General features: G+C 30.5%; 2 protein-coding genes across 4 annotated transcripts in view; both read left to right on the plus strand.

Moving 5' to 3' along the window:
* LOC107464491 (uncharacterized protein At2g37660, chloroplastic) overlaps positions 1–11,032 on the plus strand; it is a 53,746-nt gene extending 42,714 nt beyond the window's left edge. The window contains exons 7-9 of one of the 3 annotated variants that reach the window (XM_052253633.1): positions 9,719–9,816; positions 10,255–10,364; positions 10,835–11,032. In XM_052253633.1, coding sequence (XP_052109593.1) covers positions 9,719–9,816; positions 10,255–10,364; positions 10,835–10,900 — 274 coding nt within the window. In that variant the 3' untranslated portion in view covers positions 10,901–11,032. The remainder of the gene's footprint in view (positions 1–9,718; positions 9,817–10,254; positions 10,365–10,834) is intronic. The other 2 variants (XM_052253632.1, XM_052253631.1) reach the window with 2 other exon arrangements.
* Positions 2,751–3,562, plus strand: LOC107464510 (factor Xa inhibitor BuXI). Its single transcript, XM_016083432.3, has one exon. The coding sequence runs from the start codon at positions 2,801–2,803 to the stop codon at positions 3,413–3,415; it is 615 nt and encodes a 204-aa protein (XP_015938918.1). The 5' UTR covers positions 2,751–2,800; the 3' UTR covers positions 3,416–3,562.
* Positions 11,033–23,259: the final 12,227 nt, after the last annotated feature.

The raw sequence follows: 23,259 nt of genomic DNA on the forward strand, positions 1-23,259 counted from the left end.
CCTTTTAAAGTGAAAAAAGCTCAACATAAAATTATAACTTTATTGCTATTTTTGCCATAATGTCTACTACCGGGTTTGCATATCTCATAATCAAACGAAAATTAACACGCTGATTTCAATTATGATATCTCTTATTTTAAGCACCAATGAATCAATAAACCCAAAATCACCTTAGTGATTAGTAACAAGATTAAACACTTCCATACAATCCGTCTCACAAATAACATCTCGTTGACTCACATCCCAGAATAAGAGATATCCTCTCCAAATAGCAAAAAATCCCCTTAAAGAATATTATTACTTTCAATTATTTTCAAACATCTCCTTTGCTAACTCCTATATTACAATCTCTAATAACACAAGCAAAACTAATACTATTACCCGAACTAAAATAATTAGCATCACAATTAATCTTAAAAGTATCAATAAACAGGAGATTATATCTTATAATTTAAAAATATTTTTAAGCTTATTTTTTAAAGTTAATACCAAACAAATTACTTTTTTTGGAGGCCAAATTTAATGAGAATTAAAGATTTCATTAACGTTTAACTCATTTAATCGCAATGTTAAATTATTTTCAGGGAGAAAGAAATTTAATAAATGAATAAGTTCTGTTTCTAACGTATTTAATTTCAATATCTATTATACAAAAATTTCCAGAACAATCAATAAAATATTACCTAATACAAATTTGATCTTCAAAAATAATATATATAACACAGTTAAAAATTTAAAATATTAAGTAAAAAATTCAAAATAATGCATCTTACATCTGAATATAAACAAAATCTGTAAGCTCAGTATAGTTTCTAAAAATATACCATTTATTTATCAACAAAATGTTATTTAATATTTTTGCAATAAGCTTATTTTAAAATAATAACCATACACATTAAAATAATTATTGAAAAAAAGATTATATTTTCGATAACACTTTTTTCTTTCTTGCTTTTTTTCTTTAATCAAGCAAGAGAAAAAAAAATCTCTTAGTTTATATCACTTTTTTCTTTTCTTCTAAGCAATACATATATATATAGGACGGAGAATAGTTTTTTTCCTTTCTTTTTAAGTGTTTATTTACATAAAATGCCGTCTTTTCATTTATAATTAAATTAATAATATTTCATGCATTGTTATTAATAAAATTCAAAATCATTAATATTTTCAAAAATTTCATTCAATATATATTATGATATATGTTTCTTAATTAAATGTTTATTTATTTAATTAAAAATAAATACTTGAGATTTTTAGCTAGGAGAAACCGAATGTGTTGATCCTTTAATGTTGCTCTCGAAGCCATTGTCTTTTGTTATCCATGAAAAACACATGGCAAATATTGGTTGAAGATGAGTAATGTTATTTTGACTGATCGTATTAAGTAGATATTAAAATAAATATATAATATATAATTACTTTTAATGTTTAATTTTAATATATAAATAATATTTTTATATTTTTACACCTTAACATTTGGTTTTAATTTCTGAACAGTAAATTTAATTTGGCTTTTTTTAAATCTAATTTGAACCACATTAATTGTCAATTTAAAAAATTGGGAAACACTAATTAAGTTGTCCATTATATAACTGTATGAATATTAAATATTTCTTTTATTTCATAATATGTGTTCATTATATTTTTTACATTTTCAAAATATTTTTGTGATCTTACAATATTTAGGCACTAGTTTTTTAATCTTTATTTTTAATAATTATATCGCTTTAAAAATAAGAATAAATATAATGTTAATTTAAAAATTATTTTTTTTCTATATTTTCTTCTCTTAGTTTAGTTATAAATATAATTTGTATTGTTACAGAAATATTTTTTATTTTTTTAAATTCATGTGTTTTTATGTTTGGAACATATATTGAAAAATAAAAAGAATACAATTTAACTATAGAAAAATTAAAAACTAACTTAGATAAAAACTCACATGTAATTATTTTTATATAAAATTATAGTCAATAATTATTATATAATAATTTAGCCATATCTATTAAATTATCTAACTATTTTTTACTATTAATTTTACATAAAAATAATTATACGTAAATTTTGACCATTAATTTATTGAAGTGATGAGTACACGTCAAAATTCAATCAAGAGCGTGATATAAACAGTGTACTAGAAGTTAGAATATGTGGTTAGAAAATTATTTAATTATTATCACCTCAAGTTACACAAAATCATAACCTAAAAAAAATCCTCTCAAGTAATAAGTGGAATAAAGCCAAACATTGTATGTAGCTCTTTCTATTGAAACAAATTTCAATCACGTGAACAAAACTACACCTTACTATCCGACACTTTTGTCTACGTATGTTTCCTTCCATAGTTTCAAAAATAATCCTGATAAATATTTACTAAAATCAATCATTAAAATCATTAAAGATAAATTATTTTTTATTTTTTATCAACTATTTTTAATATTAAAAATATAAAAAATACAAAAATAATATATATAACATTTTTTATAAAAAAATCTCTATGGCATATGTATATGTGTTTGTATTTCACAACATATTTTAAAAAAAATAAAAATGAAAATATATTTTTTCTTAAATCTACATAAACCATATCCAGTTTCATGCATTATCGTAACTTCTAACAAATTATATTACATGTAGTAGTGTAATTTAAAATATCTCATTTTTGTTAGGAGTTTTTTTATTATTCTTTTTGATATTGAAACTATTATTATTATTCTTTTTTGTAGCCTATAAATTGATAGTTCATGTTCATCCTTCTTCACAACACCTCTCCAAGAACTAAATAAAATATATAAAAAAAATGAAGGCTACAACCACCACCAATGTCTTCGCCATTTTCATTCTCTTTGCTTTCATCTCCATCCACCTACCTTCTTTAGCCACGGCTGAGTTGGTCGACACAGACGGCAACCTTCTCGAAAACGGCGGCTTATACTTCATCCTCCCAGTTTTTCGAGGCAACGGTGGCGGAATAGGCCGAATATCAACCGGAAACGAAACGTGTCCACTAACCGTTGTCCAACAACGCTCCGAAGTGGACAACGGATCACCAATTATAATTTCATCTCCATTGAAAATTCCTTTTCTCCGTGAAGGATTTTCTTTGGACCTGTCCTTTTCAGCTGTTCCTTTCTGTACTCCTACTCCTTCCAAGTGGACCCTCGTTAAGGGTCTACTCGAAGGAGAAGGAGCCACGGTGAAACTCACCGGTTTTTACGAGAACGAGATGCAGGGTTGGTTTGAGATAAGGAAAACCTTGGATGCCTTTAAACTTACCTTCTGTGCTTCTTCAAATAATAATTGCATGGATATTGGGGTTAAACGTGATGATGTGGGAAATAGGCTTTTGGTTGCAACGGAAGATAACCCTTTTGTGGTTATGTTTAAGAAAGCTACGTCGTCTTATTCTGCTTGAAAATCCATGCATAATAGTAAGCAAGTAATTAAGCCATGGGGAAAAAAAATCTTGTATGTGCTTTCTTATCTAGTGGGTAAGATATTATGTTTGTACAAGATGAAAATAAACTCTTGTAAGGATAATCAAAGAGATGACTTACGTGAAGATGTCTTTATCTGACTTATATAAAGATACTTTTGTGTGAAAATAATAATTAATATATTTAAATAAACTATTTAATATAAAATATATCAATATTTTAACTATTATTTTTATATTAATAACTATTATTATTAGTATTTTTAAAAAAAATTAATTTAAATTAATTAAGTGGTCAATTTACTTATCTACTTATTAAGTGAATAAGAAGTAATTTTAATAATCATATTTTATATACGCGATAAATTATTAGTCAATCACAACTTTTTAAATAGAGTTTAAATTTTCGATAGATTAATTTTTAATTTGTTAACAAATTAAAAAATACCGTATGAAAAATAAATTTGTTAAAAATTGAGGAATTAAATACAAAATATTAAAAGTAAATTATGAATGGAAAAAGCTATTAAGAAAATGACTCCTAAATCTATCTCCTAACAGATAAATCTTGGCATACTCACCCCGCCAAAAAAAATTATCATCCCTAGTTAGCTTCTAACATTAACCACTCCATATGTTAAGTAAACCAACTCAACGATAAAGGAAATACATAAATCAGTACATGCACTTAGTAAACTAACACATAATACATGAAAATGTACCAAGCTACTTAAACTAATCCGTGCACATGATATATCATAATATCAACACAACTAAAAATACATACAGCAACATAAACTGAATTTGGAGCTAAGCCTCCCGTATTTTGACCAACATCGCGAGGACATCTACTGCATCTATGGTACTTGCCTTCACAAAGCCTGCAACGTCATAGATCACGCATCTCACGCATGTCCTTTTCATTTATCATTCAATAAACGAGTGATTTTGAGAAGGCATGTGCGCACTCGCTTGAAGGTTCCATGAGGTACCATTCTTGGTACTTGAGACACAGGCCAAGGCCATGTTGCTGGATTCTCCAATAACCTAAACTTGGCTCTATATACTTTTCGGATTTCATCCATCTTGTTGAGTTTGAAAAACTTGAAAAATGATTATCAACATTTAATTGTATTTTGAAAGTTTTGTACATTCTCTCTCCTTTCTCTCTTTGTTTCGGTCATGTCAAACAGGAAAGAAGAAGATAGAAGTTATCAGAGATTACAGTAAAGCTATGAAGAAACAAAAAGCTAGGTTGATGTTGGCCTTTGCAAAAAGAAGATCTAAAGCATGGTGTGGCTAAAATCTTTGCCTTTAAAGGAAAGATTTCAAGCAGAAACTTCAAGATATTCATGCCAAAAAATGTAAAGGATCGATTTCGGTCAGAGAAAAAGATCTCTGTGGCTAAAGCTCTGTTCCATTTTTGTTCATCCAAGAGAGAAGATAGCTACAGGAGCTATTGAGAGGAAGACGAAAATATGGAAAGGTTGGAGCTGTCAAGGATCAGAGAATCATCAAGGATTGAAATTCATTCTTGGGGCTAAAGTCAAGATGAAAGGCTCAGATTGAAGAAGCTTGATAAGAAGGGTTGAGAGAGGTACATGCATATTGATTTCAGCTTTGGTTTTTCCCCTCTCTCTTCTCTGTCTGAACCGGCAATGTGTTGGAGAAGATGTTAGTGGCATGGTTGAACCGGTTTCAACCTTAGAAGCTTCCCTTTCTATAATAAGGGTGAACGGCCAAGGCTTGAGATAAGGAGAAAAAGTACAGAGTTCTCATAGCTACCCTAAGCTAACAGAGTTCTTCTTCTTCATAGTGAAAAAGGCAAATAGAGTAAGGTTTGTAAGAAAAAAGCCAGTGAGAGAAAAAAGATAGAGAGAGCAAAATTAAAGAAAAAGCCATAAATGTCTAAGAGTTCCTTTGTACATCTGTATGTTGTGTTTCATGATCCTGTGGAGATTCTCTTACAAGTTGGGTTAGTACTTTGCGGTTGAAAGCTTGGTAGGTGTCCAAGTCAAGTTCAGTTTTGGGGATAGAATCTGGATTTATCCCAGATAGGAATGGATAGTTTCTAGGGAAGAATTGGTGTATGTAATCTGTTGATTATAGTGAAATTCCGTCACTGTTGTGATGGAGACTGGATGTAGGCTGCATTGCACTTAGCAGCTGAACTAGGATACTTCTGGGTGTGATTCTCTCTTTCTTTTCTACTCCATTTCTGTTTCTGTTGTGTAGGAGGCAAAATTGAAAAATATCTCCTAATTGGTTACAAGACAAAAAGAAAATATCTCTTGACTTGTTATGAGAGACAAAAGCAGAAATATCTCCTGAAGCTATCTTAATAGGCATAAAGTAATACTCAACAAAAAGGGGCTAAGATTCAACCTCACATTCTCTTAGCCACTGATTACCATCACATCTTATATACCTCATTAATATAAACTTGCCAATTAAGGAATTGGTTCGCACAAGTAGCAAAAACATGACGACATGGAATTTGATTTATCTGAAACCTACCACAGTCACAATGTTGCTGACATAGATTCACTGTATACTCCACACTACTGAGCATCTCACACACTTCAAAGACCTCGTTTTGCTTATCAAAACAATTAACTTGAATGTTTCCCTCAGCATGATGATTCGCTTGAAGTTTGGTGGTCGCAAATTCAGAAAATGCATGTCCAACATCCCCTCAAGCATCACCCTTAGCCTTCTTCCTGGTTAACAACTCATTTATTATGTAAAATATTATCTTAACTAGTGTTGTGATAGAAAGATTGCACACTCCCTTCAAAACCAGATAGGTGCACTCAACTAGGTTTGTGGTCATATGACTCCAACGATGCCATCATCAAATGCCAAAGTATACTATGAGCGGGGTATATCGTCGAGCCAATTAGTGTAAACTTCACCCTGCTCACGTAACTCTTGGTAACACATGTTGTACTCATGAACTGTCTTAGAATAACCTGTCAAAAATTAACAGAAAAATGCAAATACAGATCAATCATAGAGTTGATCGAATATAGTACTAACAATATTATATTATTATGTGTTATTTATTTTGACGACAAACTTTTTAAAATGTGACCACTTAAACCTCTTCAAGAAATTGAATGCTACATGTCTGATGCAAAATATGTGAAAAGTTCTTGGAGGCTCCCATGCTCCATTACTACGAGCTATAGCTGACTTAATAAAGTCGTGTTGATTAGAGATAAATCCCATGCCATCCCAAGTCACCACATATTTTCGTAAATTTATTGAGGAAAAAGTGTCATGCATCAGAAGTCTCACCTTCAACAATAGCAAAGGCAATAGGCATAATATTATGATTACGATCTTTTGAAATTGCAACTAATAGAGTTCGTTTATATTTTCCCGACAAATATTCTATCTATCTGTACAAGTAGTTTGCAATATTTGAATGCTCTAATATAAGGATAAAAAGTCTAAAAGACTCTATGCATTATCTGAAAATCATGAGCCAACTCATTCCCATAGTAGGCAGGTATAGTTTCAATCTTGACAACCGTAAATGGCTCTTTTTGACGCATTGCTTTAAACCATGCGGACAAAATTTCATAAGAAGATTTTCACCCACAAAAAATTTTTTCAATTGACTTTTACTTAGCCAACCATGCTTTGCGATAACTTATCGTATAATTGTACCTCGACTGAACTTCTTCAATTTTAGAGACGGTTCAGCTTTTACCAATGATTTTATCGCTTCAGCGATGGTGTCTGAGTGTAATTTAGAATGATCTTGAAAAAGGGTAAGCCTAGTGCTGCAAACCGGATCCCTATCTTTATTCACAATTAGATTTTAGACCTTTAATAACATTTGTCTCTTAACATATGTTAAAATGTTAGCATTATAGATAAAATTATATTTAAGACTATATTTACAATAAAATATTAGTAAATATAGTTAATTTTCTTAAAAAATTTAAAGAAATGTTACCTATTTTCGTAGTTATCAAATTCGGACCGGACTAGCTGGTTTGATCGAAAAATCGATTAATTGGACTCTAAACCGGTTCAGATTAATATTTTAACCGAACAAGTAAACAAACTGGTCAAACACAAGAAATTCGGTCAAACCCGAGATTCGAACCGAACTGGTGACCCATTGATGTCAGCATCACTCAATTTAAAAATATTGTTAATCGGTCCGGGTTAACATTTTAATCAGATAAGTAAACGAACCGGTCAAACCCAAGACTCGAACCGAACTGGTGACCCGCTGATGTCAGCATCACTCAATTTAAAAAAAATTAGAATATATACTAGGCACTGCTGGGGTTTGAACTTGATTCATTAACATACACTTTGTTTGGTATAAAGGAATTTGTGAGGAAAGAAAAGGGAGGAGATAAAAACCGATGAAAAACTTACTTTTCTCCTGTTTGGATTAGCAGGGAACTTGCATGGAAAATAAAAAAACCTATGTGGGACTTAGTTAAAATTTTTCTGCCCAAACTTGCAAAGAAAACTGGGATGAAGATGTAAAAATGTGTAAAAGTACATATATACCCTTTCATTAATAACAAATCAAAATCCTTGATTCTTCTGGAAAGGAAAACACGTATTTTTAATAATATTTTATTTTGTAAATATAATTTAGTAAAACTTTTTTTTTAAATATGCTTAAAGAGATTAATAATGTAAAGCATGTGTAGTTTTTATTATTCTTTTATGAAATTATTTATTTATGTATTTTTAAAAAGAATAATATATATTTTATAAATGACATTAAAAGATAATAGAAAAGAATCATAAAAATAAATTCAAAAAAATATTATTTTTAATGAAAAAAATACGTTAAAATTTTGAAATATAATTTAGATAATTTTTTTATTAGAAAAATAATTTAAATACATTGGTATATTATAATTTATATATAATATAAAGAAGGGTATTAATGTAATTTCACTTAGTTATGATTTTCTCTCCTCTTACTTTTCCTTTCATCCAAACACAAGAAAAATTTTCTTTTATTTTCTTTCTATCTATTTTCTCTTCATTCAAACAACATAAAAGAAAATCAACTTTTTCTTTCATTTTCTTTCCTCTCATTTTCGATTCTCTATCCAAACAAAGTGTAAAATTGCAAAGGAGAAAAGGAAAATTCAAGAGAAAGTCTACCGGTCGCCACCAGTTCTACACACCGAAAGATCTCCGTAAGCAATAAGCATTGCATGTTCTCACTCTCACTTTCACTATCAATGCTCTGAATCTCTCAATCTTGCTCTGTCTCCGTCTCAATCTCTGAGCACTTTGAATCTTTGGACCTCATTCTGCCTCCTCAGTTGCTTTCTACTTGTAACTTAAATTTTCATTGTCTTCTTTCTTGTTCTCTTCAATTTGGGAGTTTAGGTCCTTTAGATCATATTTTTTTAGTTAATGCCGATTTTATATTAAATCCTGCATTAGACTGATATTATAATTCAGCAACTTCAAGTCTTGTAAACCATGCTGATTTTTGAATTCAAATTACCAGGTTTGCTTTCAGTTGGCTATTCTTGATTGAACATTTGGTTTAATTATGTATTGTTACTATTGTGCTCCAAATTCATATAATCAGAATAGCAATAGTTGATTTATGTTCCTTTGTAAACTTCTAGCCTTAGGTGGCTATGACAGAGTTGTCTCACTGGAGAATCTCCGACTATATAATGGATCATGAATAGTTGATTATTTGTCTTTAGGTCTCCTACAATAGAAGGTTTTGAGATGGGATTTGATTTTGGATGTACCTTTAACTATTAGGACTTTATGCAAGGTTAATATTTACACTAGATGGAGATTGAAATAATGCTTTTCTCTAATATCAAGGTCATGTATAACCATGGGTTCGTTATCCAAAGTGGCAGTGGACAAAACTATGGTTACGTGTACACTTCTTGAAAGGGAGGCCTAGGAGGTACAGAAGACAAAATCTGGCTACAGATTACAAATTTGACACACATTTAAGAGACTAAATGAATAAGACCATTTTTCAGGGGTGTGATTGAAAGTTAGAAGTTTAACTAGTGGGGATCAAAATAGGTCATAGAAAATTTTCTAGATTTGTTTAGTTTGAATTCAACTTTATTTAGTAATTGAAAGAATATGTGCTTTGAAAATTTTTCTAGATTTCTTAGTTCGAATTGAACTTTATTCATGTTGACAAGTGTAGGATGTTTGTTAATTATGTACCATGTCACTAAGTGACAAGGAAACAGCAACAAATTCCAGCTGACCCTCACTATAAATTATTGTGTCACTAGATTTTAGACCTGGAAGATTGACTGATGGACCATACACATCTTATGATTTAAATACTTTGCTCAAAGCAACAGCTGGAGAACGATGGACAGTTCTTATAGGTCAAGGTATGTATACAATGCTCATTATTCAAAGCAATTTTCTTTTATTTTTTAGTAAATGGACAAAAGTACACATGAAAGAGTTTGAAGTGGACAAAAGTATGCACCAAAGTTTATAATTACCAAAAGTACACCCCAAAATTGATTTGATGGAGCTAAAGGCCTAATAACTCTGAATTGCCTAGAATTTAGTGTTAAATCCATTGACATTTCAGCTGGCTTAGATTCTAGCCATTAGGAGGAATTTTTGTGTGTATATTATGTATTGTAAAAACATCTGAGTATGAGTAGGGTTTTATCTTGGAACTGAAACTAATTGACTTGGATAGTTAATTCACTTTGTTGGTGTCTTCCCTTGACATAGTAGATGATTATACCAGATCATTTATACTTTCACTAGTATTTTTTGTCTTAAACTTTAGAAATTTTGTGACGGACTTCCAGGAGATAAATTAGTTGGAGAGGCCAGCAGAATTATTGTTGCTGAAGCTTGCATACAGGCATTAGATCTTGAAGTCACCAAGAACCAAGTATATGAAGTCAACTCTGTTGAGGTAAACTTAAATGTTAATAATTTTGGTAAATGAAGTTCGATTTGGATTATGGGAATAGATCTCACATGAAAATTTTACATGATTTTGACCCGTTGATTTTCACCATTGATCAAGAAACTGGGGCCGTGTATCAACCCCATAAACCAATAGAGAAGATTAACACATGATAAGATTATGCGAAATTTTACACATTGAGGAGATCCATTCGCATTTACACAATTTACATGTGTGTTCATATTAAAATGACCTAATATTATCTCCTAATGTTATAGTGTTAGGCAGTATTTTTCTATAACTTGAAGTACTTTATGGATGAGACCTTTCTATGGAGATTTTGTTTTAGTACAGAGCTGAATTTTTCTCAAGTATATCACTATTTTAATTCTCGAAAGATTATTCTGTTAAGAAAAATAATCCTAAAAATATTGATAATTAATGCAAATTGTTATGACATCATGCATATATTTTAGGGTGAGGGTCCTGGAACTGATGCTCAGAAGTGGCAAGAACTATTCGAAGGTGCGCACTCCCAATAACTAGAATTGCAACTAAATTTTATACCATTTGGAACATGTATATGTTGCAGACCAAAAATAAAGAGAATGTATATATGTATCATAATTAGCCAGTTCAACATCAATCACACCATTGTAGACGTTTCTTCATTATTCCGATTGGTTCCAAGGGGTAAAAAAAAAAGGCTGAAATTCAAATATTCCTAAATTTAGAAGAATTAAAGGATGAGTTGAATTTTGTTAGTCATTATACGGGCGAATAAATACAGGAAGATCACCCTCCAAAAATTCTCTCTTTCTCTCTCTAAAATTTATGTAATATAAATCCAATTATATGATAACAGTTTGAATTTCATTCCTATAAATTTTATTTTCATCCTAACAAATATATTATTTGCATCGCTTTCTTTATACACATTTATGAATATCTTTTATTCCTGAATCATGATATAGTAGTAAATATGATAAAAAAAAAGAAATCATTTTTAAATTCAAGTAGTTGGGTACAAATTTTATGAAAGTTTTAACAAAAAAAACAATCATTTGCGCTCATAAAATTTGAGTGCAATGGAAAAAGTACCCATAAAAAAAAGAAATTAAAGTTATACCCATAAAAAATAGGTTTCGTGCTACCAAAGTATCTAAATTTTAAGTTTTTGTTATTTTTTTTTAATAAGAGGTAACGACCAAATCAATACTCGAAAGATTTAAACGTTGACATTTTGGTACTTCACTATTGTTATTGACAAAACGGTCCTTAAAATATTTTAAAATTTGACAAGCGTGCCCCCACGCTCACCGGAGCAAATTTCCGGCAAGCACAATGCTGATGTGGCCATCGTGTTTTGGTGACTTGGCAAATCACCCCCAAAGTTCCCTCCCCAACGCACACTCCCTCTTCTTCCCTCTCCCTCCCTGTCGCAGCCCCCATCCCCATCGCACACTTCTCCCCCATCGCAGTCCCTGCCGCATCACAACCCCTCCTCAACGTACACTTCTTCTTCCTCCCTCAACACCACCATTCATAGCAATAACAACTTTAACATCAACAACAAGTCAACAACAACAACCTCCACCACTCTCCCTCTCCAATGCACACTACTCCTCCCTCTCTCAACCCCACCACTTGTAGTAACAATAGCCTTAATACCAATAGCAACAATAATTTCCACGACTCCCCTTTCCCCAACGCACACTCCTCTCTCCCTTCCTCAACACCATCATTCACAGCAACAACAACCTCAACATCAATAGAGTTGTCCCAAATCATGAATTGTCCCAAATGTTTAGGTTAGATTATCATTCAAAATGATTAATAACAATAAAACTCAGAGAAAACAAACAAATTCATATACAATAATCAAAATAAAATAAAATAAAATAAAATAAAACTTAATACAGACACCACCAAAGCAAGAATAGAAGAAGAACACCAGACACAGAGGGGGCACGACACGATGGAGCCAAGATGGAACCCAGACAGAGGAGGCATGGCAGCGACTGGGGGCTAGCAGCAAGCAGATACAAGCAGTGAAGGCGACAGCGGTGAAGGCGCACAGACAACGCAATGCCACGAAGGAGACAGACGACACTGGCGGACGCAGAAGACCCGACGACAAGATGGCGACAATGCGGTGTTGATGACACTGGCTCTGTAAGACTGAGAAGGTTGAGCTCCACTGCTGTTTTGGGAGAGAGTGAGTTGAGAGTGTGAGACACTATATTGGGAAGGGGATTAGAATTCAAAGGGGGCAAGATAAGGAGATTAGGGTTCAGAAAGGGAGATTTTGGATTGAGGAGGGAGGAAGTGCGTTGGAGATGGGGAATTATGATTAGGGAGGGGGAAGGGAAGGGGGAGAGAAGGATTAGGGTTGGGGAGGGAGGAGAGTGCATTCAGGAAGGGAAATGGGGGAGTGCGTTGGGGAGGGGGAAGGAGAATGAGAAGTGCGTTGGAAAGGAAGAAAGGAAGAATTAGGGTGGGGGAGGGTTTTTGCCATGTCATCAAAACATAGTGACCACGTCAGCACTGTGCTTGCCGGAGATGTGCTCCGGCGAACTCGTGAGTACGCTTGTCAAATTTTAAAATATTTAAAGGACCATTTTGTCAATAACAATAGTGAGGTACTAAAATGTTAGCGTTTGAATCTTTCGAGTACTGATTTGGTCATTACCTCTTTTAATAAAAGTCGAAAATTACTTCCACTATTTATCTTCAACCTCAACTCTACCATATTCTCTTCTTTCCTAAATCTTAAACTTTCATATTTCTCTATTATCTCCACCTTCTCACCACACCATGCAATCTGTCCCTCTCACCCTTTTCTCTGTTACTTTCCACCACGCCCACCACATTAATCCTAAATTGTACTTCACTATCCACCGCACCACTACTACATCCCATACACATTCACTAACACCAACAACAGAGGTGAGAGGGACAAAGAAAAATAAATTGCAGCTAGAAATATATCAATTAGAAGAAAAAATAAGAACATCGATGGAGGTTGTGTTTATGTGTGTTTGAGAGAGAGGTGGCAGTGGCGATGATCCTCACCTCCAATCTTTATGGCTTGATCACTTTCTTTGACTTTTGCGCTTAATCACTTTCCTTGACCTCCACGGCACAATCGACGTTGATCTCTCCTTCATTAACGTCAATGGCACCACCTTCTCTAAGATACCCAAGATTACTCGATCTCCCTCCGTCATTCTTCCCTTAATCTTTTTTTTATGAAAACAAATTTGAATGCTTTTTGTGGTTTGATTGTTTGCTGTTGTTGTTGTTAAAAGATAATGTAATTAAGATTGTGACAATATAGAAGGGGAAAGGTGGGGTTGATAGATGGAATGGTTGAGGTAATTGATGTCGATATCGTCGTGGTGGTGGTGGAGTAGTAGATAATAAAGAATGTGGTTAAAGTGATGGTAATGGAAGATTGTAAAAATCTGAAATATGGGAAAGAAAAAATAAGGGTAAAGTTGAGGTTAAAGATTAAATGTAGGAGTAATTTGAGAATTTTATTAAAGAGTTAACATAAATTTAAGATTTTAGTATTTTTGTCACATGGAACTCATCTTTTATAAGTATAATGTTGATTTTCTTCTTTGATGAAGTTTATAGATACAAATAGTTATTTTTGCAAAATTTCAAAATCAATAGTGATTAACGATTCACTTTATCATTTATCATTTTAGTAGCTTCCTCAATTCATAAATATGCCCTATTTCTCAAAAAAAAAAATTTAAGATTACTAAAGAGAGAAATTTAATTTTAATATACTGTGAATATAAAATAGTTTATATGTATATCTAATTACTTATCGTGACGTCAGTAAAAATAACTATTTTTTACGTTGTCGAGTGAATGATATATTCAAAATAACAAATATGATTGGACGACAATATAAAATATTTTACACTATTAATATATTAAAATTAAACTCTTAAAAAAGATACAAATATTATTTTTCTTTTTTTAATCCAAATACACTCAAAAATTAAAAATTCATCCAACTTCCTTTCTCTTCTTCGCTTTTCCTTTCTACTTCATTTCAAATTTTCATCTAAATAAAACCTAAATAATTCTCTAAATGCTCTCAAGAATAAAAGAAAATACATTTTTATATGGATATAAATTTATTAGTTAATTATATTTTCTTTTTTATTATTATTACATTAGCGACAATAAAATTTAAAAATATAATTTTATAAAAAAACATTAGATGAATAAATTATTTTTACAGCTAAATTCAACCATTTTTTTTATTTTTTTTCGTTAACTGATTTTTATTATATTAATAAATTATTGAACTAATTTAATTAAATTTAATTATTAAAATAACTTAATTATATAACATCACCGAATTTTATATATGTTATTTAAACTTCTTACCACAAAACCAATCATCTCTCTTCTCTCTTGACTCTTGTTATTGTCGGGCAGACAATCGTTGACATTATTTGCATATAATGACTTTGATCGACGAGATAAAGAAAATTTGCCAGAAAGTCACTGGTTGATCTTGAAGCTTTACATTTTAAAGGATCTATTACTACTCAAATGGATTAATCCTCCATGTCATTTCTAAAAAATGATGTATTTTTTAAAAATTAATCTCCTAAAAATTAAGTTAATCATATTAATTTTTTTAAAAAATATAATCATAAGTCAAATTAATCTTTTTTTAAATAAATAATAATATATTCCTTTAAATATTATTTCATATGATGATATAAAAATTAATGTCATATATCACAAAATAATTAATTATTATATTATGTCAGCAACACACCACATATTATGTGTTATCATATGACATATCATAAATTTATTTATAGTAAAAACTAATTGTTTTGTTGATTTTTAACAAATCGATGGTGGTTCGATATCTAATGATTTGAAAGCGAAACCTACTCTTTTTTTGCAGGTACTAATTTTTTTTATAAGTGCATAAAAGGTCATCGAATTAGATGGACGTTTAAAAAGGAATTAGTTCAAAAAGTGTAAAGGACTGAAAAGTGCAAAATAAAGATTTCGAAAGAAAAAAACTTGACTGGAAATTGAAATGATTTTTAATTGAATTTTAAAGAAAGCAATTAAAATTCCTTCGATTGGATCAAAGGACTTTTGACATAAAATTTAAATGTACTGGAATGTAAATTGAACAAATAAGTAAAGAAGACTTTGAATATAAATCTGACAATGGAATTAAAATATGCTTTGAAGATAAATCGAACAGAAAAAGTAAAGTTCGCAGAAATTGTAAATGGAAGATTAAAGACATGGAAGGAATCTTACAGAAATTGAACTCGAATGTAGACTCAGAAATTCTCTGAGATGTGAGTGTGCTTGAGTGTATTTCTGAAGAAAAGTTACAACCCCTATTTTCTAAAACTTACTAATATTTATAACTCACTTTCATAACCGACCATTAATTGCACGATGTTGCTTTGTATGTGAATTCTTAAGTAATTGTTCCTGCACTTTTGCCTATAAGCGCTACTAATACATTCCTAACTCAGAGAAAACCTTCAAAATTCCAGCTCGAGTAATCGTCTGATTCTTCGTTCGAGAAGCCACTTGGTTCTTCATTTCGAATAGCTGTTCGATTTATCAAAGTGTCAAACTCGAGTTTGTGTCAAATATTTTTTACTTAACACTTGCACGTGTATCTCTCGGCCTCCACTTCTCTTTCGACACTTTACCAACATTTCGAATCAGGTTAATTTTTTGAAAGTAAATATTTCGATCAACACTAATTTTTAAAAATTAAATTCTTAGTATTTTTATATTTTAATATTTTTTAATTCTACTAATTTTATTTTTATTTATTATTATTGTTATTGTTCTTGTTTTTATTTATTGAAATTAAATTCATTATCATTAAATCTAGAAAAAATTCCACTCTCCTCCCCTGTGAGATGTTAAAATGACACTCTCCTCCTTTCTATTTTATAAACGTACATTCCCCTCGTTTCTAACTTTTAAAAAAACCTCCTCTTTAATCCATTTTAAACTTTTTGTGTTAACTTTATCCATTTTTTTATATTAACAGTGATAAGATTTTTTTATTTAATATGAAAATAATATATATTGATATCAAAAAATTAATAGTAAATATAAAAATAATTGTTAAAAAAAATTTTGGTAAAATCACAATTTAATAATTAAAAAATTATTGAAGGGTAGGTATCTTAGAAAAAAATAATTTAATTATTATTTTTTTAAAGTATTTTAATAAAAATACAATTTAATCAATAAAAAAATAATTTATTAAAGGATATTTTGGTAAGCAAAATTTAATGATAAAAAATAAAATTTTTGTTAATGGATATTTTTTTAAAAAATAATTTTTTTTTCATAAAAAATGGATAAAGTTAACATTATTAACATAAAAAATTTAAAATGAATTAAAGAGGAGGTTTTTTAAAAGTTAGAAAGGAGGAAAATGTACATTTATAAAATAGAGAGGATAAGAGTGATATTTTAACATCTCGCAGAAAAGGAGAGTGGCATTTTTTCTTAAATCTATTATCTATATAGGTACGTGGACGAAAATACTGTGCAAATTTTGACCCCACACCAATCTATCGTCGAAATCCCAGTATGGTCCCCAGTACTATGAGATAATGATGATGAACACTAGATGACAAAACAAAATGAATTTTTTTGTCTACTCTGAAGAAGGAAACAACTTAGAGTGTCTTCATCCATCAATAATTCAATAAATTATTCATTATTTTATAGAATCGTTTAACTCATTTAATCACAATGTTAAATTATTTTCAGTGAGAAGGAAATTTAATAAATGAATAATTTCTTTTTCTAACGTATTTAATTTCAATATCTATTATACAAAAATTACCAGAGCAATCAATAAAATATTACCCAATATAAATTTGATCTTTAAAAGAATAATATATATAACACAGTTAAAAATTAAAAATATTAAGTAAAAGATTCAAAATAATGCATCTTACATCTGAATATAAATAAAATATATAAGCTCAATATAGTTTCTAAAAATATACCATTTATTTATCCACAAAATGTTATTTAATATTTTTTGCTATAAACTTATTTTAAAATAATAACCGTACACATTAAAATAATTATTAATAAAAGATTATATTTTCACTATAGCTTTTTTCTTTCTTGCCTTTTTTCTTTAATCAAGCAAGAGAAAAAAAATATCTTAGTTTTTTCTTTTCTTTTAAGTAATATATGTTGGAATTTTTTCATAATTTTCTCAGAATTTCTTAGCACAAAAATTATTCATGTTAAGTTATTAAGAAATAAAATATTTAAATGTGGAAGCGTACCTATATTCATAAACATGAATCATACGATCGAAAGAGTTTGGATCTTATGATTTTTTCGATATTTATCAACCAATACCTTATGTATTTCAGGGCAGCTGAATTGTAACTTTTTTTATGGAAAAAGAGCAACAAAAGCGGCTTTGATATAGTAGGGACTGAAACGCTGAAGACACTATTTATATTTCAGCATGACACTCATTAAATCCTAAAACCCAAATAAAATAGTATCTAAAATCCAAAAGATAATATATCTAAAATCCAAAATATAATTATCTAAAGAACAAAAGATAATATCTGGTTTTATTTTCATTTAATTCCAAATCAAAAGTAATTATGACTTATTTAATTTAGCATTTATAATAATAAATGAGATCACCATTATATAAGTCATTTAATTTGAAATAGCATAATTTTTTATTATAATTAATATATGTATTGCCCATAAATAAATTAGAAAATTAAAATAATTTTTAAACAATCTCCCACTTGAAGTATACATATATTCTTTCTTAACATAATCACATCTTACAAACTTTATGCGTGCTTCTGAGTACTATTTCTCTCATTACTTTAACAATCTGGTCCGTCTCATATATTAGATACAGAATCACCGCAACTTTTATCACATATGTCGTGACTAAACCACGACAATCCATCCTAACATACTTAACAACATAGATCAAATTTAGATGAGTAATATGGAAATTTACATGCCAATTGATCTCAGGCATTGATCTCATGCATGTCTATTTCCAATTGGTCCAACTTTAAAACTTTATTGAGATCAAACGTAAAACAAATATTGCAAAATTAACATTTCACACAACATGAAATAAACCATCAACTTAATTCTGCGGAAAAAATAACTCAATTATCTGTCATAGGACATATAGCATAAAATAAACTCCCACTAAATCAAAGCATCACAAATATTGACACCCATCCGAGCAGTGTGCTCATGAAATATTTTAGAGATCAATTCCTTGGTTAATGAGTCTGCTAGCATATACTCTATTCCTATATGTCCTATGGAAATTTGTTTTTTTTTCCTTAAACTTTTTCCTTAACAACTAAGAATTTGATGTATGTATGCTTCGATTTTGTCAAGCTCTTATTGTTATTGGAGTATACTACTGCTGACTTATTGTCACAAAATATCTTTAATGACCTTTCATTGTCATCTACTATACGAAGCTCAGTGACAAAGTTTTACAACCATATGCCATAAAATCGGAATCAGAGTACCCAATGATCTCCAAATTTTCTGATCTCTGATAAGTAAGCATGTAATCCTTTGTTCTCTTTAGATAACGCATTACGCGTTTAACATTTATCCAGTGATCCGTGCCCATAATACTCAAGTATCTACCCAACACTCCCACTATAAATGGTATATCGGGACGTGTGCAGATTTGAGCATACATTAAACTCCATAGTGCTGATGCATAAGATATGCCATGCATTGTTGCCCTTTCAAGATCATTCTTAGGGCATTGCTTGAGACTGAACTTGTCTCCTTTAGTTACGGGTGTGTCCATTGGTCTACAATTTTCCATGCCATATCTGCTTAAAATCTTTTCGATATAGTTCTTTTGTGATAATCCAAGAATACCTTGAGAGCAATCTTTTAGTATCTTGATTCCTGATACAAAAAAGGCATCACCAAGATCTTTCATTTCAAATTTATTTGAAAGAAATTTTTTAGTTTCTCGCAACAAGCCTATATCGTTACTGGCAAGTAGAATGTCATCAATATATAAGACCAAAAGTATGTATTTACTCCCACTGAACTTGTGGTATACACATTCATCTATAATATTTACCTCAAAATCATATGAGGTAATAACTTGATTAAACCTATGATATCATTGACGAAAAACTTGTTTGAGACCATAGATAAATTCTCTTCTTTTTCTGTTGGATCTCCTTAATGGCACTCTTGAGATTGTTGAACTTGCTGTATGGGTTGGGATTGAGGAGGATTCTCATTATTTTCCTGTACTGTAGCAACATCTTGAGCAACAATAATATTCTCATTGTTCTATTGTACTGCAACTGGATCTACAGTAGGATTCTCATTGTGCTCTTGTACTATAACTGTATCTTGAATAATAATAGGCACAAAGACCTGATCATTGTCAGTTATAGAATCTTCATCAAAAGCTACATTCCTAATATTTTCTTTCCCTCCCCCCAAACTCAACATCCTCAAGAAATCTCACATTTTTCGTTTCAAAAATAGACCTTGATGTAGGATTATAAAACTTGTACCCCCGTGAATACTCAGCGTAACCAACAAAGTAGCAACTAATTGTTCTTGAGGCCAATTTTCTTTCATGCGGCCTATAAGATCGTGTCTCAGCCGGACATCCCCAAATATGCAAATGCTTTATACTGGGTCTTTTTCCAGTCCAAATTTCATAAGGGATTTTGTTAACTACTTTGCTTGGCACCCTATTAAAGATGTACACTGTAGTCTTTAAGGATTCTCCCCAGAGTGATTTAAGTAAGGAAGAATGACTAATCATACTTCTCACCATGTCCTTAAGAGTTCGGTTCCTTCGCTTTGCAACACCATTCATGCTAGATTTGCCTAGCATGGTGTATTGCGGAACAATACCACACTCCTCTAGGAAAAAGAGCAAAAGGCCAGGGACGTTGCTCACGTAAACCGTCATATCTTTCGTAGTATTCACCACTACAATCAGATTTGACAACTTTAGTTTTCTTTCCAAGCTGAAGTTCAACTTCAGCTTTGAAAGACTTGAAAACATCCAAGGTTGGGGACTTTTTATGAATTAAATATAGATATCCATAACGAGAGTAATCATTTATGAACGTAATAAATTACCGTTGTCCATTCCAAGACACAGTAGGAAATGGGCAACATATATCAGTATGTATTAGTTCTAAGACATCTTTAGCTCTCTCGGCACCTAATTTTCTTTCATTTATCTTTTTTTCCTTTATGCACTCAATGCAGACTTCAAAGTCCGCCAAATTTAAAGGTCTAAGAATTCCATCCGACACGAGACTCTGAATTCTCTATTTAGAGATGTGACCTAGGCGTTTGTGTCATAATGATGCCGAATTCTCATTTAGTTTTTGTTTTGTACCTGTTTGCAGTATTATTATAGGAATTCAAATCAAACCTATATAGATTATCCACCAAACAACTAAAGTAAATATTATTCAAATTATAAAAGAGACTGACTTTATTGTTTCGGAATGAACAAAAATAACCTGATTTATCTAAACAAAAAATAGAAACTAAATTCTGTCTAAATGACGGTGCATAAAATGTCTCTAATAAATCCAAGTAAAATCCACTCGTGGAACATAATCTAAAGGTTCCTATCATTTCGATTGCAACTATATTGCCGTCTGCCACATAGATGTATCTTTCAACATCACTTGGCAGTCGGCTCCACAGGCAACCATGCATAGTAACACTTACATGAGTAGTAGCAGCAGAATCTACCCACCAAGTATCAACAGGTGCATAATTTATACTAGCCTTAGAACAAACGAAAGTAAGTATCATACTCTTCTTTACACGTCAAGTGGCATATTTGGTACAATCCTTCTTCATGTGTCCCACCTTCTTACAGAAGAAACAGGTTGAAACTTGATCCTGTTTCTTAGTCTTTTTCTGCTGAGAAGGCACATCCGTAGTAGTATCATGCTTTCTTTTATATTGAGAAGATGAAGTCATGTCAGCACTTTCAGTCTTATCTTGTTGTAGCCTCTCTTCTTCTTGCACACAGTGAGATATAAGCTCATTTAAGGACCAAGTGTCCTTCAAAGTGTGTAGGAAGAGAAATCAAAATGAAATGCACGAGTAAATTTTCAGACAACTCTAACTTTAGTGCTTTCAATTTTGAAGCAAGATGAAACATTTCCATAATGTACTCCCTTATATTCTCTTTACCTTTATACCTCATGGAGACAAGTTTGCTCAAAAGGCTACTTGCCTCCGCCTTTTCATTCTTAGTAAATAATTTTTTAACATTTTTCAGGAATTGTTTGACATCTTTATTCTCAGTAATTGAGTCCCAAAATATCTCAGAAATTGAGCGTTTCATGATCATAATGCTCATTCGATTGGATCTCTCCCACTTCTCTATTTTAACCTCATTGAAATTTTTTTAGAGTAGAAGTGGATTTCTCCTCTAGAAGAGCTATAAACAGATCCATACAATCGAGGACAATCTCTACGGTATCCTTCCAAATTTTAAAGTTTGAACCATTCAACATAGGAATACTGCTAATTTGTGCAGAAACATTGGTAGCTGAAGTCATAGTTTATAAATTAGAACAAAAAAGAACATGCAGTAAACATTAGTTAAATAATAGAAAAAATCCATATTGAGATATTTAGAACAACATTAATTTTCAATCTTTACATTAATTTTCAATTTTTGGATAGAAAAATTAACTGTAAGTGATACTCTCATTGCAGTAATCAAATATTATCAAAATTCTTGTCACACATTAACCCTTTCTTTGGACCGACTTAATGCGCACATGGAGACTTAAAATTGGCAACCTATTTATTACCGCATATATATTCTATTAATTGGCCAAACAATAACTTTCTTTTGGGCCGATTATTGACCGTATAATTAATAGAAAATAAACAAAAGTGTGCAATGCTTATTATTTGGCAAAACAATAAACTTCCTTTAGGCCGATTATTGTCCGTATAAATAATAAGCATTACTTTATTCTTAATTAGTTACCGAACATTATTTAATATATGTGTATGTAATTCGGCAAAATATAGACCTTCCTTTGCGTTGACCAATATTCGCATGAATTACATATCACCATATTCTTAATGTTTTGAATAAATCAATTTTTATACAAAATACTACTTTGGCAGCATAGTGTTCAATTAATTTATTCCAATACCAAATCTTTATAAAATAAATGAGTATAATAATCCAAATTATTACTAATTTTTTTATATAACAATAAAAAATACTTAAATTCTAAAAAAAATTAAATTTTAATAGTGTCTTTTCAAACATTAAAAAAATATGATTATAACTATTTAATAAATTTATGTGCCAAAAAAATTTTGATCCGTTAAGATTAGAATTAATCATTATAATTCAATCCACGCAAAAAAAATGAATTTGCCAAAAGAATAAATCCTTATGGAATAGTATAAAAAAGATAAACAAACGAAGAACTTTCTTTTCTTTACAAAAAAAACTGGATTTATATACAAAAACTTTATAGCAAGGATGCTCTTCATGTACTATTTGTGTTATATACTCTTTATATACTCTTTCAGTTTTATTAATATGTGCTACATAATCCAAAAGTAGTATATATTTGAATCTAATTTCACAAACTCAAATTAAGATTCAAATTTAAATTAAAAAATTAATAATTTCATAATGATTTAATTATAGATGGCTCTGATACCACTTGTTAGAATTTTCTCATAATTCTTTAGCTAAAAGATTATCCATGTTAAATCATTAGGAAATAAAATACTTAAATGCAGAAGTATATCTGAATTCATAAACATGAATCATACGATCGGA

The sequence above is a fragment of the Arachis duranensis genome, chromosome 9 (assembly GCF_000817695.3).
Source record: "Arachis duranensis cultivar V14167 chromosome 9, aradu.V14167.gnm2.J7QH, whole genome shotgun sequence".
Lineage (NCBI taxonomy): Eukaryota > Viridiplantae > Streptophyta > Magnoliopsida > Fabales > Fabaceae > Arachis > Arachis duranensis.